We start from the raw sequence: 17,998 nt of genomic DNA on the forward strand, positions 1-17,998 counted from the left end.
AACTTCTAGCATTTACTAATAGTCTCCGTAGTTCGGTCTTTAGCTTCAGACCGACGGTCGCTATTTCTTTTCAATTGGAGCCGTTAGATTACGAATTTCAATATATTCCGATATAAAAAATATATCACGAAAATAAATGGTACATCATCAATATATTCAATAATTTTATAATATCCAATATTCTAATAAGTATTCCATAATCAAAACATAAAGTAAGTGTTACTACATTCTATTAACATACTTACGTGCAATGCAAATAAATTAAATGCAATTAAATAAATAAATTAGTAGATATCATTAACTGTGCGTCGTAAATAATAGGAGGGGCGACCTACATATGTATATTATTTTACTCAAGAAGCAATATGTATTTTTCTAACCTCGTTCATCTCCTTTTTTCTATATACATATGTACGAATGCCTCTTATTATATACTAATATATGATAAATGAATACATTTATTTCCAAGCATCACATAAAGGAAAAATAACGTAAATAGTTTTAATATGTGCATGTTCATATGTACGTACGCATGTAAATTATTTACATTTAATCACATTTTTCTGAGATCTATGTATGTAAATATGTTACCTAAGTTCTATAAATATACATACACATACATAGTTGAATGTTTATTAATAAACAAACAAAAAAAACCGTTCATATGCATGTTCGACTAGTCCAAGCATTGGTTGCCGATTTCAGTAGGTAACTATAAATAAAAGACTCCAAAATGCCGATCGAGGTCGAATAATTGCATACATGAAAGAAGAAACACGTTATATTATGAGCTCTGATGTACCTGGCGCACTGCGTACACCAACATTATCCATGACACGCAAAGCCCTTGCCTGTAAACATGGCAAGCGCGTTGCAACTCACCTCCTGACCAACCGACCAAAACCAAAATTTTGCCTAAAATCGCGGCCATGTAGAAATAACTCAAAAAAGTACACATCATTCTAATTATACCCGATACTCAAAATGAGTATTGGGGTATATTAGATTTGTGGTATGTGTGTAACGTCCAGAAGGAATCGTTTCCGACCCCATAAAGTATATATATTCTTGATCAGCATCAATAGCCGAGTCGATTGAGCCATGTCTGTCTGTCCGTCCGTCCGTCTGTCCGTCTGTCCGTCCCCTTCAGCGCCTAATGCTCAAAGACTATAAGAGCTAGAGCAACGATGTTTTGGATCCAGACTTCTGTGATATGTCACTGCTTTAAAAATATTTCAAAACTTTGCCCCGCCCACTTCCGCCCCCACAAAGGGCGAAAATCTGTGGCATCCACAATTTCGACGATACGAGAAAACTAAAAACGCAGAATCGTAGAAGATGACTATATCTTCTAGAGTGCAAAATCTAAACCAGATCGTATAATTATTACAGCCAGAATCACGAAAACAATTTCACTCTTTCTCGCTCTGTCTCACTCTAACACACAGGTTTCATGGTCGGTTTTGCCAATTGCAAAATATGAGTTCAAGGATCTCAGAACCCATAAGAGCTAGAGCAACCAAATTTGGTATCCACACTCCTGTGATATCGGACCTTGACCGGTTTGTGTCAAAATTTCGCCACACCCCCTTCCGCCCCCGCAAAGGACGAAAATCTGAGGCAACCACAAATCTCAGAGACTATTCAGGCTAGAGTAACCAAATTTGGTACACACACTCCTTTAAGATGTCACTATAAAACTATATAAAAAGAATCCGTTCTCTTTCGTAGTGATCAGACGTGTTTTTGTTTTGCGCTCCGCATTTTTTCCTTTTGTTTCGAATAAACAGCCGGAGTTTTCCTAACTAAATTCTAAATATACTTTCTAACCAGACAACAATCTGGAAACCTATTCATTTACGCGAGTGCATGCCTTTTGATTTGTGTTAAAATATTATTTAACTTTTTATTTTTCGGCGTCGGCTTGTGTTGTGTTGTGTTGTTGCAGTGAGTGAGTATTGCATTGCAGTCCGCTCTCGTCTGGTAGCTTTTGTTGTCTTATCACTCTCTCGCTATCACCTCAACCTCAATAACTGTTCTTTCTCTCTCGCTCTTTCAACTTTCTGAGCAATAGCGCTCTCTGTCTAGTAGCTCTCGCTATAACCGCTCTCCACTCTGCTCTCTTTTTTTCTTACCAATTCCGCTTTGAGCGTTGTCTGGCACATTGGTCTGATACCAATTTGTTTTGAAAATTATTAATTTTTCATGTGAAAAATTCCTTGGGTCGATTGCTTGATCTATGCTTTGTATCGGATCCGACCATACTGTTGTTAACCCGAGCCCTTCCGCTCACTATACCTGAAGACACCTACCACCCTACTTTCGAGGTGTCGCTAGACATAGGACCAACTGTATTGGATCGGTCGAGTAGACTACCTGAACGTGTCCGCTGCTTTCGTAAAGCCGAGTTTGCGAAGCTTAATAACCTAATTAGGGATTTTGATTGGTCCGCTTTGTACTTGTGCACTGATGTCACAAAAGGCACAACCATTTTTTACAATGCTCTTGGCACATTTTTTGATTCTTGTGTCCCGCTTTCTTGTCCGATTAGATCTGGAAAACCCCCTTGGTTTACCAAAGAGTTATCCAGTCTAAAAAACTTAAAATCAAGACTTTATAAAAAATTTCAAGAAGTGGGTTCTCCTACTTCTCACTCTCGTTATGTAATAGCTCGGTCCAACTTTTCAGTTCTTAATGCTCAATGCTATAAGAACTACCTATCTCGTTGCAGGATACGTTTTTCTCAGGACCCTAAACAGTTTTACTGCTTCGTAAACAGTAAGCGTAGAACGTCCGCACACCCATCCTCGCTATCATTTTGTAATACGTCGGCAAATAATGATCAGGCAATTGCCGATCTTTTTGCCCAGTTTTTCCAAACCACCTATTCTGAGGAACGCTACTCTGGTCAACTAGATTACCGAGGTCGAACGGCATTTTCAGTCCCTTGTTAAATGAATATTCCCTACTTCAAGATCTTCGACTAGTTAAGCCGGTGTTTTCACCGGGTCCAGACGGGGTTCCAGGTTGTGTACTCAGGTACTGCGCCGAGGCTCTGTGTGGACCATTGCTTAAACTATTCACCCTGTCCATTGATTCCTCTTGCTTCCCCCCAATCTGGAAGGAATCGTTTATAATTCCTCTCCATAAAAAAGGTAGCAAGTCTGATGCAAAAAATTATAGAGGTATAGCAAAGTTATCCGCTATTCCCAAATTGTTTGAGAAGGTTTTAACTCCGCACTTGCAACATCTCTGCAAGTCACTTATATCTCCAACTCAGCATGGATTTATAAGGCGGCGATCAACCACCACGAACTTGTTAGAGTTTACCTCTTTCATTATTAAAGGCTTTCAAGGTAACTTACAGACGGATGTTATTTACACCGACTTTAGTAAAGCATTCGACTCTGTAAACCATTCCCTTTTAGCACATAAACTTGACCTTTTAGGGTTGCCGCCCAACCTCCTGAGATGGATTTGTAGCTATCTTTGTTCTAGGTCTCAAAGAGTCCTCTTCAAAAACTCCCTCTCTTTACCAGTAAAGGTTTCTTCGGGAGTACCACAGGGCAGCCATCTAGGCCCCTTACTCTTCACACTCTTTATTAATGACTTGCCTTCAGTATTAACATACTCTCGAGTACTTATGTATGCGGATGATGTTAAACTCTGTGTCCAGTACAAGGACATTTCATTTCATTCTCGCTTGCAATCCGATCTCAATAGCTTTCAGTCATGGTGTTGTGCGAACTTGTTACACCTCAATGCCTCGAAATGCCAAGTTATGACATTTCATCGTTCTAGCCCTTTGTTGGCTCCCTACACCCTATTTGGGGGTTCTCTTGAGAGAATTACCCTGGTGGATGATCTGGGTGTTATGTTAGACCCCAAGTTAAAGTTTTCCGAACACATTTCTACCATGGTAAATAAGGCCATGGGCGTGCTTGGGTTTATAAAGAGGTGGTCAAAGGAATTTGACGACCCCTATATAACAAAGACTCTCTATACCTCGCTTGTTCGTCCGATCCTAGAATACGGCTCCTGTGTATGGTGCCCTCAGTACAAAGTACACCAGGACCGTATAGAATCAGTACAGAACAAATTTGTACTCTTTGCTCTGCGGGGCCTTAACTGGGATGCGGGTGTAAGACTCCCATCTTACTCTAGTAGACTACTATTAGTAAACCTCCCATCCTTAGTTAACCATAGAAAAATGCTTGGTGTGATATTTATGCACAACTTGATCAGGGGTGACATAGACAGCCCTGATCTGTTGAGCCGCATAAACTTCACGATTCCTATTAGACTGACTAGAAACTTTATACCGTTGTTCCTTCCACTTTGTAGATCGAATTATTCCTTGCATGAACCGTTTAGGGTCTTATGCTCGGATTATAATTCCCTCTACCTATTATATCCTCCACTAATTCTCTTCCTCTTATTAAATTACTAATCCTTACACACCTTTCTAGTAATTAGTAATTGTAGTGGTATTTGTATTTTGTATTTTATTGCATGCTTAATTTCTTAATAAGTTTAGTGCTAATTTTCCTCGAATGTTAGCCTAATATCTATCTTTCTTGCATGCTCGCGTTTGGTTCGGCTACGCACCGCGCGTCATGCGGCAGCGCCCCTCGGTCGGTTGGGCGGGAGGAGGGCTGCGTTTTGCCTGGGATCCGCGCGTAACAGCCTTCTGCTGGTGTCACACGGGCCACTTGACGGTGCAGTAATTGCATCGCCTCTTGATAGATGCAGTCATTGCATGTCAACGTCCATATAAAAAAACGTATATCTCAGAATTTCGCCCCTCTCCCTTCCGCCCCCACAAAGGACGAAAATCTGTTGCATCCACAATATTGCAGATTCGAGAAAACTAAAAACGCAGAATTATAGATAATTGCTGAATCTGGATCAGATCAGATCATTTTTATAGCCAAATTAAACAAATCAATTTGCAGTGGCTACGCAGCGCGTGACGTCACGCTCAAACTGATTTTCTGTCTCTCTCGCACACACTCTTCGTCGTGTCGCTTAATATTAGCGGCGTCTGCCGGAGGAGAGCCATACTGACTTAGAATCGGGTATAACTGTAGAGTTGCGGTGTCCGCAGCAACTCACAACGTTCCCCCTCGTTTTATAGTAGATACTGAGCGCAAATTGTGTTGACACTGATAATAAAAGGGAAAAAAGCAAGGCAAGCTTTTCATATACGTTTAATGTGCAATATCAATTTGGGTTTTTTTATACCCGATACTCAAAATGAGTATTGGGGTATATTAGATTTGTGGTAAAAGTGGATGTGTGTAACGTCCAGAAGGAATCGTTTCCGACCCTATAAAGTATATATATTCTTGATCAGCATCAATAGCCGAGTCGATTGAGCCATGTATGTCTGTCCGTCTGTCCGTCCCCTTCAGCACCTAGTGCTCAAAGACTATAAGAGCTAGAGCAACGATGTTTCGGATCCAGACTTCTGTGATATGTCACTGCTACAAAAATATTTCAAAACTTTGCCTCGCCCACTTCCGCCCCCACAAAGGGCGAGTAGAGTAACCAAATTTGGTATCCGCACTTCTGTTAGATCTCACTTTAAAACGTATATCTCAGAATCTCGCCCCACCCCCTTCCGCCCCCACAAAGGACGAGAGTCTGTTGAATCCACAATATTGCAGATTCGAGAAAACTAAAAACGCAGAATCATAGAGAATGATCCGGTTGCTGAATTTGGATCAGATCAGATAATTTTTGTAGCCAAAAGGAACAAATCAATTTGCACTGGCTACGCAGCGCCCGACGTCACGCTCAGACTGATTTTCTGTCTCTCTCGCACGCACTCTTTGTCGTTTCGTTTAATATTAGCGCCGTCTGCCGGAGGAGAGCCATACTGACTTAGTATCACCGACGGACAGACATACAAATCTCTATCGACTTGGCTATTAATGTTGATCAATAATATTTATACCTTATCTGCTCGGAAAGGCTTCCTACTGCGTTTTACATACTTTAACCACAAATCTAATATACCCCTATACTCTTTAAGTATATACCCCATACAAATTCTTGACCATGCAGGTCGATCGTTTCTATATCAGAAATATGGTAAAAAGATCCGATTTGTATGAAATTCGGACTAGCTATGACAAAGCAACTGAAACTTCAGCTCGTTTTCTTTTAAGCAGCGCAGAAACAACTTTTAGTTCTCAGTTTACACAATATCAATTAGTTCAACAAGAACATTTCTTGTTACTTGAATATTTAAAAAGGTAACAAGGCTTAGAAAGTTTTCTCAGAAGTTCTTCGCTTAATATATATTTCGGTTACCGGAGCCACGTCGCTTTCGTTTCAGAAACAAAAAAGCAAAAACATATTGCAAATAAACCAATAAGCTCAATTAAATATCAAACATTTTTTAGGAGAATAAAATGGAGCATGAAAATGGTATTGCTACAACTCCCTCGTTACCTTCTGGCAATATTATAATGCCTATTAAAAAAGCGAAATCGAAAAGACCGAAAAAGTGTGACTATGACAACCAAAACATTTCAATGGTAAGGTTCTACTATAATGCTAAAAATGTAATTCATCCATAATAATAAAAGTTTAATATGTTACAGAAAAGAAGTTTTAGTAAATTTGACAACTTGCAAAAACGCAATCTTATTCACGTACGTTCACGAGATTCTAGTAAAGCCCAAGAAATTTTTCGTGTAAGCACTCATTAATTAATCAACTCATCTCATAATCGTCTTTTAAAATACATTTTAACTTTCCAAGCACTAAGTAGACCTTCATGCATATATTCATATAATTCCCTCCTACTGGAAACTTTTTTCTTTCATGTGTATATTTTTTTAGAATCCAACTACAGAGCAGCGGGAAAACTGTCGGCAATGCGGTAAACCTGTATATAAAATGGAGGAAGCCATTCTCCAGTTTAAAAAGGAAAAAGTTATTTTCCATAAAATCTGCTTACGTTGCAGGGACTGTTCGAAACAACTAAAGTTTGTATTTTTGTGATTTTTTAACCCTGTATAAGGTACGGAAATTCGACCTTAAAAACGTATTAAAACTGCAACCAGATCTCTGTATCGGAATGGTAGAACAAATTTTAGAGATAGTATTGAATTAGTTTTGTCATTAAGGTGTATATATGGGAATTACCGACAAAGCTCATTGCGATTGAAACAAAAAGAATAAAGAAAACAAGTAGCAATACTAACGAAATTTTCTTTCACATAACTGTAAGAGGATAAGCCTAAAAACTAGGATAGTTAAGACCTTGTAAAATATAATTTGCTTTCTTTGTGCAAGTAATAGTGACGATATATATCTTACTGGTGTATGTTCGAGTATTGTAAAAGGCAAAATAGCAATTAAGCCAGTATCCCCGTCTGTTTAAACATTTGCACTGGCGAATATAGCAGAAATATATAGACCTACTTAGGTATTATATTATATATGTACATAAATATAGTACAGATGCTTAGCTTGTATTTTATTTCGGGTTACCAGGGAAAAAACTGTAGCGGGTATTTAATATAAAAAAGCACTTGATACTACTCTATTTGCTTATATGGTTCTACTTTATTATCGTATCTAGACCTGAGAGCTATCATGTTCATAATGGTAACCTCTTCTGCACCGTTCACTTCAAGTTAATCTTTGCGCCCAAAATAATTCATGAAGAATCTAAGCCACGCAAACCTGAGCTTATAATACGTGAGAATCAACCTATTGAATTACCCCCAGATGTCGCACGAGGTAATTGTAATACAGACTTACGTGAAATCCGAACAGGCTTCTAACGTAAAGGGATAAAAGGAAACACTGATTAACAACACTGAAATGTTTATGCAAACAAACTTTTATGGATTCGAATATGCATCTGCCCAATTCTAAAATACTCTTTCAAGATTAGAAACGTGGCATGCATTGGTCCGTCCAGATATCCGTATCGTCTAAATCTTAGATCTCAGACAATGTAAGAGCTAGAGAAACCGGAATCTTTTGGCGTTAGAATCGTATGCTAATCGTAAATGGTTTCGATCGGATATTATGATTATAGGCACAATAAAGAAAACGCCACCACAAAGTTGATCTCCTTGCTCGCGCACTTTTTCTCCCTATTCCAATGTGTTTTAGCAGACTCCCCCACGGATTGAAATTTGGGCTTAAAATCCACACTTTAAAATACTTATATCATAGCTATGCGCTTCGTAAGGGTATGTAAAGTACACTCTCTCAAAGCTAGCCTTTTTTTCTTGTGTATATTCATATACATTTTCATATGCATATACATATACATTTGCATTCGTAAAATATTATTTTACTTTTGTTCTACATTATACTGAGAAAATTGTATATAATATGTAGCATCCGATAAGCCGAATCTTGGACTTGAGGAACTTCAACAACTAAATGTCCGCTCAAGATATCAAGTCTTTGAAAATGGATATAGAACTGATAACAATGATGACCATATTCAAACGCTACAACGCCAGGATTCAAATATTACGAAAAGTACGTCCATTTCTTCCAAACTATCGAAGTTGCATAAAAATGGCCTACTCGACACTGGTGACCACAAGATCCTAGATTCAGGTAAATTTGAACAATCTGTCGAAGGTGGCAAATATTATACTAATTATAATCTTCAAAGATGATAATGATGATGATGACAGCGACATGACCTTAATGCGTGTTAAAAAAGATACCGATAAAGAGAGGCCGATGGGCTTGGGTGATGCAATGAATGATATTAAAATCAGATTTGAACGGGGTCATATGATGGCAAAAGAAGAGCGTCGCGAAGAACGAAAACAGGAAATTCAGAGCATTCGTTCTCGACTATTTATGGGCAAACAGGCAAAGATAAAAGAAATGTACCAGCAGGCTGTTGCTGAATCAGAACAAGGAATCACTTCATTGAGTAAGATACCGGATTCGGAAATCGGTGTAGCAGCTCGTTCAATTAAAGATAGATTTGAGAACGGTGAAATGTTTAGTGAAAACAGTATTCAATCCAAAGAAGAAAGGAACCACAGTTTGGGATTGCTAGAAGATGCAGATGTTTTCGAGTCTGGTATGAATACTTAAATTGTGTTGTATAAATTTTGAACTTTACTACTTTTAATTTCTAATACAATTATTTTAAAAAATTAAGCTATTAGTAAAACATCGCGTAGCATCTTCATGGAACTAGATGCAAATATCAACACGAACGTCAATGGAATGAATAAAATACAGAATAACAGACCAGATATCTATAACAAAATTCTGATTATCCCTAATCAAAATATTGAACAAGAGGTAAGATTATGAAACAAAATATAAAAAAAATATTAGTAAACCTGAGAAAATATATATGTATTTAGAACCCCGATGTAGATATTATTAAATCTGACGCAAAGGAAGAAGACGTTAAAGTAACTACAGCTGAGTTAAGTGAAAGGTTTAACTTTTTCGAAAAATTTCGACCAATCCAGAATGAAAAACGTCAGTTTCGCATGACACCACCACGTGATGGCGTTGTCAAATTGCCAACGCCGGACTCAGACGCTGACCTGTCAGATGCAAAAAAAACTTCGTCTTTTAACGATACTGTTCTGCAAAAAACTCAAACCGCATCGAACATTTTAAACAAGTTTCGCGAATTAGAGGGCAAAAGCACTGATGGCGTCGATAAGCCGAGGAAACCCAATCCACTTAAATGCTTCACTCCCCCACCCGAAAATATTTATAACTCTGATAGATCTGAAAGCGAAGAGGAGCAGGACAGTGACGACGATGAAAGTGAATTTGAAAAAGATACCCCAAAATCAAGTTGCAGTGATCAAGCCCTCAAAGAGGTAAGATATCTTGAAAATGGAAACGAAAAAAAATTTAATCACATATACTGCAGGCTCAGATAGCAGCTCGGGCTAAGCAACTGCGCGCGAAATTTGAAAAATGGCAGATCACCGAAATGGAACGTGAGTTCAGCGAAGGGCGAATAGACATATATTCTCAACAGGTTTCCAATGATTCACTAGAAAGTGCAAAAACGTGAGAACCAACCGACATTAGATAAAATGACGCAGCGATTGCTTATTAAAATATAATTTCAGAATTCGAGAACGCTTTGAAAATATGAATAACAGTGAAACTCATCCGCCACCTATCCCACGGTATCAAGTCAACCGTTTCGTCGTATGTATTATCCATAAAAATATTGATTTTGACTGATTTGTCTCATTTTAGTAATGAAGTCTTGAAACAATTTACATGTACTATTTTTGTTGTTAATCAACAATCCGTCTTGCGGACTCGAACCCACATTTTTTAAATCTCAAATAAAAAATTATGTATATTTACTTCAATTCTGCCTAAAATTCAAATGTTTTTACCATATTCAGGCAGGCTTCCTTGTTCACTTGATTTAGCGTTTAACGTTTCGTTTTAAGGTGCTCCTAATTTCACAAATTTATGTTATCGATGTTTCATTTTCTCATCGATTCTGGCAACAAAAACAGCTAAAAATATGCAGCGATGAAAAAGCATTTATTTTTTCAATTGCTTGCTTTGAAGCAAATCGACGGCGGAAGCCGTTCTTAGCGCGAGATAAGAAGATCAAGACATCTTAGATGTGCATTTAACATTTCAGACGAACTGTGAGTAACATAATGTTTATTGGAAATTATTTTGCTAATGGTCAAAAAATTAATTAATTAATTAAAAGCTGGCCTTACCCAGATGTTCTGTTACGCGCATGTTACGAGCACACTTGTTACCAATTATTTCCGAGCCAAATTTGAGGTTGGGTTAAAATAAAATTATTTATAAAGAAGGCATAAGCTAAATTCCAAAAGTCCATACTAATTGGTTTTTATCATAGTCATACGCTTAGAAAAAAAAACTTTTTTTAAAAATACACGTCTGTAAGTCTTTTTCGGTATTTCTAACCCAACGTAAAAAGAAATAAAATTAAAAAAAAAAAACTTTTCACAACCAAAACTAAATTTTGTCCACAAACTCAATATAATTTAGATTTTTTTAAATTAATTATTAATTAATTCTTTGTGTTCCACTCTTAACAATGGATTAAGGAAAGATCGTGTTATTATTAAACAAGGCTCAGGATCGAGATAGCATCAAAGATTCAGTGTCAAATGTGTACTAAAACCCGTGGGGAATACCACGAAATATTAATAAATTTATAATTTGAAAAAAAATATTCTGAAAAAATATTGTTTTTTTTTTATAGAATAAAAAACCTATTAGAAAAAATTTAGTTTGGTTAAAGAAATCGTTATTCAAATTGTACTGTTTTTTCTCCTTTTTTGGAGAAATTACTAAATATCTGTTGAAAAACGTGTTATTTGGAAAAATATTTGTTTTTAATTATATAAATATGACATCAAAAAATCTAGTATGTACTTTTGTTAGAAACGGATTCATTGACGCAAAAAAAAATTAGACGAATCGAAAAACATTTAGGGAAACCCTAGGATGGACAAGTAAACGAGGGGAACGTTGTGTGTTGCTGCTGCGACAACAACTCTACAATTATACCGGATACATACAGTCAGTATGGCTACATTGAGCGACAAAGAGTGCGTGCAGGAGAGACAGAAAACGTGTCTGACGCCTGTCTTCGGGCGCTGCGTAGCCACTGAAAATTGATTTGTTCCTTTTGGCTATATAAATGATTCGATCGGATTCAGATCCGGCGAACTGGTAGATATGGTCAATCTTTATGATTGGGCGTTTTTAGTTTTCTCGTACCTTCAATATTGGGTCAAGGGGGTGGGGCGAAATTTTGAAATACATATGTAACAGTGAAATCTAACAGGAGTGTGGATACCAAATTGTTGTTGCTCTGGCCTTAATAGGCTCTGAGATCTGTGGATGCCACAGATTTTCGTCCTTTGCGGGGGCGAAAATTAATATATAAATTAAACATGTGCAGGTCCGATATCGCAGGATATTGCTGCTCTAGCTCTTATAGTCTCTGAGATCTACATACATAGGTTCTCACAATAGGCAAAGCCGACCTTGAAACGTGTGTGTTAGACAGAGACAGAGCGAGAAAAAAAGAAATAGTTTTCATCATTCTGGCTTTAATAATTATACGATCTGGTTCAGATGCTGCAGTCTAGAAGATATGGTAATTTTCTACGGATTCTGCGTTTTTTGGTTTTCTCGTATCTTTAAAATTGTGGATGCCACAGATTTTCGCCCTTTGTGGGGTGGAAGTGGGCGGTGCAAAGTTTTGAAGTATACTTGTAACAGTGACATATCACAGAAGTCTGGATACAAAATATCGTTGCTCTAGCTCTTATAGTCTTTGAGCACTAGGCGCCCATAGGGACGGACAGAGGGACAGACGGATAGACATGGCTCAATCGACTCCGCTATTGATGCTGATTAAGAACATACATATATACTTTATGGGGTCGGAAACGCTTCTTTCTGGACATCCACTGTCACCACAAATCTAATATGTATACTCCTATACTCATTTTGAGTATCGGGTATAAAAATGCACGAAATTTCGGAGTGCGGCTTTTTGGTGAAAGTCAACGATAATCTCAATTCTGTTCTTCGATTTTGTTCTTCCGTTTTACTGAAAAAATGTACAAGCACACTTCACCTGGGATCGCAGATTGATTAAGGGACGCAAAAACTACTAATGTAGAGGTATACTTATAATGTCTCATATTTGTGTTTATCTTATATGTATAAATTTAACATTTTTAATGTGGCAAATACAATGATTATATCTGATGATATCTTATTCTATTGCTTTATCCATAAATTCCAAGAATCTTTTGGCATATTGTTCTGGGTCACATGTCGATATTCCGTCAACGTTACTACCATACTTAACGGTCTTTGCTGCTTTTGCCGCCTAAAATTTTAAAATATAAGATGAAGAAATCAATGTGTGCGTTCACCAACACAACCATCCAAGCGCTCAGTGATGGTGCCGAATACAATAAGAAGAATTTCACTTTTTATTTACGAACAAAACCGACTCTTGCTGGAGCTTTACAATTTGTATAATTATTTATGGTTTATATCTATAGTAAGCAATCCTTCACTGAGCGCCCAGCATTTAATTCCTTTTAAATTACCTGTTTCTTGACACCGTATTGCGTTAGGACATCAATAATAGCTATAAAGTAGATTTCTCGTTTTTCTAAATTAATAAAAGAAACAAACATATATATATATATATATGAATAAAATTAGCCAGATGTCGCTACCCGATTTTTATTCTTTTATTGTGTGAATTATGGCTTTACCAATAAAACAGCAGCAATAAATCGGGGCTTTTGGTTATATAGTCCGATAGCTTATATGTAAACTGATAAAAAATAATATATATTATGGAGTAGTCGAATCTTCCTTGAGTGTGTTATAAAATACTTGTCTAAATCATAATATCTAATAGCATGGGTATAAAAATACAGTAAGTGAATAGAATCGACTCTTCTATTTCATGTTATGTTTCTTTAGTCTTTGACTCTATTGAGCACGGGAAAATTACGCTTTAAGTGTGAAAATATGTACATATATTTATTTACAAAATTGCACGCGGAGAATGCCATTTACCTTCAATACTTGGAATGGCGTATATATCAACTTCGTAGACAACTTCTTTATACTGCGCACCTCTTGGTGAATCTGGAGGCGTGTTGTACGTCCAGCTTAAAGGAAACACATATCAATAAAAACACACTTAATTTAAAGATTCTAATTACCGTTCACCACTATCGCACTCCTCGCTCTCGCTATTTTCACTGCGTCCAGCAGCTTGGATATTATCTCCCTGCAAAGCTTCCTCTTCCGCTCGCACACAGTCATGTACACCAACCAGCAATGAATAGTCCATGATGTGCAGCTTGGTAAGCAGCTATATCAATATAAATATTAGTTTGATAAAAAAAAATCATGTAGCATTAAGTTTTAAGTTATCATCCCGACATTTTTCGTATACCTGGTAGAGTATACACATATGTATTTGTATTAGATGCTTAATTGTTTAATGATAAAACTTATAAAAACCGTGAGTATTTAATATCTCGTATCATATTCGCATTGAATAAGAATAATTTTTTTAATACATAACTAGTATGCTTACATCCACATCATTGTTTAGAGTATCCATTAGTTTCTTTTTTGGTTCGTCTCCAATTTCCAGCTTGACCTTCTGTTTTATAAAGTCATTATCCTTGAATGTTGGCAAATGTTTTTCGAGCTCCTTTTCAGATGCTTCACGATCTACAGTACTACCTTTTAAATCAAACTTTCTATAAAAATTATAATTATGGTTACGAATGGGCGAAACAACGATCAATACGATTCCATACTTATGAATTGTCAAATGAGAGCTGAAAACATTCCGCATGACTACAAAATAATATTGCACGCTCTCCACAGTGATCCGATACATTCCCAAATATTGAGGTAAAAGAGTTTTTCCATGTCTTTCAACAACGTACTAGAACAAAATCTATACAGTTGTTTGATATTATTAAACAACATTTTACTCACCGGATGATAATGCTTTAGAAAGGCATGCATACGCTCAATTTCTTCTGATGTTAAGCTTTTAACTATAAAAAACTTGTCATAACTCTGGTAAAACTGTGCCCCAGACTTTCCGGAAGAGTCGATCCGTATCGGCTGTGAACGAGTCATCGACTCGCGATAATCAACATCATCAACATTAAATCTCTCTCGCAAATTGCGAAACACTAGGGGGCAATATTCTTTAACTTTAAAATGTGACGGCATATTTTCCCTTAAAATTTAATAAATTAAACATTTTAATAGAGCAATTTAAAAAAGTTATTGCCTGTACGGATAGTCTATAACGCTTTAAGGTTTTAATGGATTATGTCAAATCAAAGTTTTAAGTAACAAAATGTTTACAAGGGAATATCATTTTTACGAAGCTCTTACTTGTTAAATAAATGATTATCCACTTTAATTTTTGAATAAGCCCGAAAGTCATCTGGGAGAAGCATCACTGGTATATTTACATGGCTTAATTCATTTATCTGAAAGATCACATGATTGTTTTTATTAAATAATTCTATGATTTTAATTTGATAACGTACAGTGTGGTTTATTCCCCACATAAATACACTTAGAATCGGTTCATTGGCTCTGAACAGTTTTACTTTTTGATGTTTTACTCTGAAATGCTTCTTTTTTAAAATTCGCGGTTGCGACGTCGAAGAGATCTTTTTATCCATATTGCGGCTGGCTAATGCTTGTCTGTCTTAAATCATTAAAAAGGTAAATTAATTAAGAATAATTGTACTTTTAACCAAAACCATATGCATGTATACATATTTAACATATGTTTATTTATACATGGAATTCATATATGTGCATATGTATGCATATATGTATACATATATACATACATATGATATATTAATCAATAAATAAATATACATAAGGACCTAAAGTACGCCAAAACAGAGTTACATCTACATACATCCGTAAATGTTTATTTTTTCGTTTGCTTGTTTAAAAATGTGTTGATATTTTAATTTTGCATACATACATATGCATATATGGCAGTGTCTGCATACGTACGTACGCATGTGTGTATGTCCACTTAAATATTTTCTTCCAAAAATTGCCGGCAGCTAGGGAACAAAATTGTTGTATATTTAAATAAGGTAAACTTACGTGAAGCTACAAATAGCAAAATTTCAGTTCTTTCATGAGGAATTAAATTGTCGATTCACTTGCTATTAAACGAAAAAAATCTTCGTCTACACAATTGTAGAAGGAAATATCGATACGAATGCACACACATAACTTTGTATGTCATATATACATGTATGCATGTGCATCCCTATATAAATAGCTATATCGATAGGTTAGTCAAACTTGTATCAATTCTTTCCCTAGAAGTCTTTCGATAGTATCTATAGGGTATTCATCAACCATACTTTGGATTTTACAAATTTTCGTACGAATTGATATAGGTATCGCTTTTATATCATATTTTAACTAACCGAAATACAAATAAGATATCAACTCATTTGCACTTTAATTCTTACGATAGTCACACAATTTTACTCTCTATCCTAGGCAGGCTCCGTTTTTCATTTACTTTTGCGGATTACGTTTTCAGCTAACGCGTTTTGTTTTTGTTTTAATGTTCTCCAGTTTTCACATATTTTGGTCTTTGCACCCCGGCCAATTTTTTCCGAGACTAATTAGAAGTTACTTATTCAGAAAGAAAGCTAAAGTTAAATTACCCTGATATAGGTGTCAAGTTTATTTTAATGCATCAATAAGTCATCTATATTTTTCCTTTTGCAATTAAGATTCGTTTCATTATATAAAATGCCGTTGACTTTTTATTTCGTCAACGAAAATGTTTTCGTTTTGAAAACGAATAAATCTTGCGGAATGTGAAAACGGGAGCCTCAATTTATGTGTATTCAGAAGTAAATCGGAAAACTTTTGTGAATGTGAAAAACGGAGCCTGGCTGTTATGTATGTTACATAAATCATAGGAATACATAATGTGCATTTGGTATATGTATATGTACGCTCACAGGCTGCAGGCTATAGCAGACTGCACCACAATACAAAAAGTGCGTGCCATACATTTCTGTCGAAACTTACCACGGTTTCCTATATCTTTTCGCAGTGGAAACCCTAAAACCATGTTTCTCCTTATTATATTGGTAGACCCGGGAGTTTGTTCCAAGTAAAAGTTTTTTTTTGATTTTTGCACGCTTTTTAATTACAGAACAACATAAACGGGTTGGTATCCTAAAATCGGAATCAAAGTTGTGAGTGTTAAAACGTGATTGGACAGAAGTATGAATCTTGACAGACAATTATGAGAAAGCTCTTTATAGTTTGAAGGAGGTTTACGACAAAACATATTTGATCTCTTCTGATACTGTCTCGCAGTTGTTTGACATTCCCAGCACAACAACTCCTTTTGCTTCATGCCTTAGGTACATCATTGACACGGTGTCAGCCATCTATTCCTCTCTGCAGTCGTAAGGAAGTGAGAAAGACATAACTAGCGCGATGATAATTCCCACAACGAAGTCTCGGTTCGAAGAGCAACTGGATTACGATAAGCTACCATCTTGGTCCGACTGCGCATCCCAGTTGAATCGCAGCTATCACCATCTAGCTGCTGAAGAGTCAATACGGAATAAGGGAAAAACAGAACAAGAGACAAGTAAAGGACACACTAAATCTTCATTTTCATGTGCAAAGACGGATAGGCGAGATGTGAAGAATCATACCATAAGCAATTGTCATTCGTTTAATGCGTTTAACGGTTCGATGGTGCAAGGTCAAATGTCGAGTGTGCTCCATAATATTTTGCTTCACCGATACGCGGTAAAACCGCAGCCAAATGGGCCTAGTTCTGTGCCTGTAGAACATTCGTCATCATCTAAGCCTGGTATTAATCAGGTTATTCTTACCAGGTCAGCTGTTCGCAAAAGTAAGTGAAAAACAGAGCCTGGCTGTATCCTATTAATAATTTCTCAAAATAGACATTTCATGGTGAGATTGGAATCAACTCTCTTTCTACCGAGCCATTTTTTTGGGGGCTGTAAACAAGAAATAGACCCCCGAAATAAATCCAGGGAATTTGACAATTGAGGAAGCAATTTGTAGCTAATTTCATGAATTTTTGTCATGCCGACACTGTGGTCGATTGTGAGCAAAAGCGGCAAATATCTTGCGGAAAGCTTTCTCAAACAGAAGTTATCGTGCAAAATTGAAACGACAGAGTCCTCTTCTCACTTTCAATCTCCGATCGGCCAGCACCATATAAAGAATTTCTTCAATTGTTTCGGTTTTAGAGACCTGGGCGTCCAGGACACTCGGAATCATTTGTGCACGTTGCTCGCAACAATATTCACTCTTCACTTATTCACTTCAATAAAACACTCTTTTGCCATTGAAATTAATGAGTCGATTAACAGGTGCCTGTTGACACAAGCAGTTTTTCCCT

At 36.6% G+C, this 17,998-nt stretch overlaps 2 protein-coding genes and 1 long non-coding RNA gene across 5 annotated transcripts; 1 reads left to right on the forward strand and 2 right to left on the reverse strand.

Moving 5' to 3' along the window:
• Positions 1-6,410: 6,410 nt before the first annotated feature.
• Positions 6,411-10,355, forward strand: LOC6602548 (F-actin-monooxygenase Mical). 2 transcript variants are annotated; one of them, XM_002027552.2, is made up of 11 exons: positions 6,411-6,545; positions 6,612-6,704; positions 6,853-6,998; positions 7,598-7,758; positions 8,371-8,598; positions 8,657-9,079; positions 9,161-9,306; positions 9,372-9,845; positions 9,899-10,041; positions 10,104-10,185; positions 10,237-10,355. In XM_002027552.2, exons 1-11 carry the CDS (start codon positions 6,420-6,422, stop codon positions 10,237-10,239), a joined length of 2,025 nt encoding a protein of 674 aa, XP_002027588.2. In that variant the 5' UTR covers positions 6,411-6,419; the 3' UTR covers positions 10,240-10,355. The 2 variants fall into 2 exon arrangements, with proteins under 2 accessions (XP_002027588.2, XP_026846810.1); XM_026991009.1 differs by having other exon boundaries at positions 6,612-6,662.
• Positions 10,356-12,662: 2,307 nt separating this feature from the next.
• LOC6602566 (phosphatidylinositol 5-phosphate 4-kinase type-2 beta) lies at positions 12,663-15,719 on the reverse strand. The gene is made up of 10 exons (XM_002027551.2): positions 15,688-15,719; positions 15,105-15,268; positions 14,947-15,044; positions 14,536-14,785; positions 14,352-14,482; positions 14,123-14,291; positions 13,743-13,894; positions 13,594-13,688; positions 13,113-13,177; positions 12,663-12,886 (listed from the first exon to the last, which is right to left on the reverse strand). The coding sequence occupies exons 2-10, from the start codon at positions 15,240-15,242 to the stop codon at positions 12,770-12,772; spliced, it is 1,215 nt and encodes a 404-aa protein (XP_002027587.1). The 5' UTR covers positions 15,243-15,268; positions 15,688-15,719; the 3' UTR covers positions 12,663-12,769.
• A 1,040-nt stretch (positions 15,720-16,759) lies between these two features.
• LOC113566261 lies at positions 16,760-17,574 on the reverse strand. Of its 2 annotated transcripts, none has more exons than XR_003409021.1 (3): positions 17,463-17,574; positions 17,280-17,410; positions 16,760-17,164 (listed from the first exon to the last, which is right to left on the reverse strand). It is a non-coding gene; the product is annotated as an uncharacterized LOC113566261 (long non-coding RNA). The 2 variants fall into 2 exon arrangements; XR_003409022.1 differs by having other exon boundaries at positions 16,760-17,167.
• Between the last annotated feature and the right edge of the window lie 424 nt (positions 17,575-17,998).

This window comes from Drosophila persimilis, unplaced genomic scaffold (assembly GCF_003286085.1).
Source record: "Drosophila persimilis strain 14011-0111.01,24,50 unplaced genomic scaffold, DperRS2 tig00000652-arrow-arrow-pilon, whole genome shotgun sequence".
Taxonomy (NCBI): Eukaryota; Metazoa; Arthropoda; class Insecta; order Diptera; family Drosophilidae; genus Drosophila; species Drosophila persimilis.

Coding starts and splice junctions, on each gene's coding strand:
- LOC6602566 (XM_002027551.2), bottom strand. CDS start 15,242: ATGGATAAAAAGATCTCTTCGACGTCGCAACCGCGAATTTTAAAAAAG. Junction 15,045..15,104: donor TGTGGGGAATAAACCACACT/GTACGTTATCAA, acceptor GTGATCTTTCAG/ATAAATGAATTAAGCCATGT. Junction 13,178..13,593: donor CGCCATTCCAAGTATTGAAG/GTAAATGGCATT, acceptor TTATTAATTTAG/AAAAACGAGAAATCTACTTT.
- LOC6602548 (XM_002027552.2), top strand. CDS start 6,420: ATGGAGCATGAAAATGGTATTGCTACAACTCCCTCGTTACCTTCTGGC. Junction 9,080..9,160: donor TGCAGATGTTTTCGAGTCTG/GTATGAATACTT, acceptor TAAAAAATTAAG/CTATTAGTAAAACATCGCGT. Junction 10,042..10,103: donor TCACTAGAAAGTGCAAAAAC/GTGAGAACCAAC, acceptor ATATAATTTCAG/AATTCGAGAACGCTTTGAAA.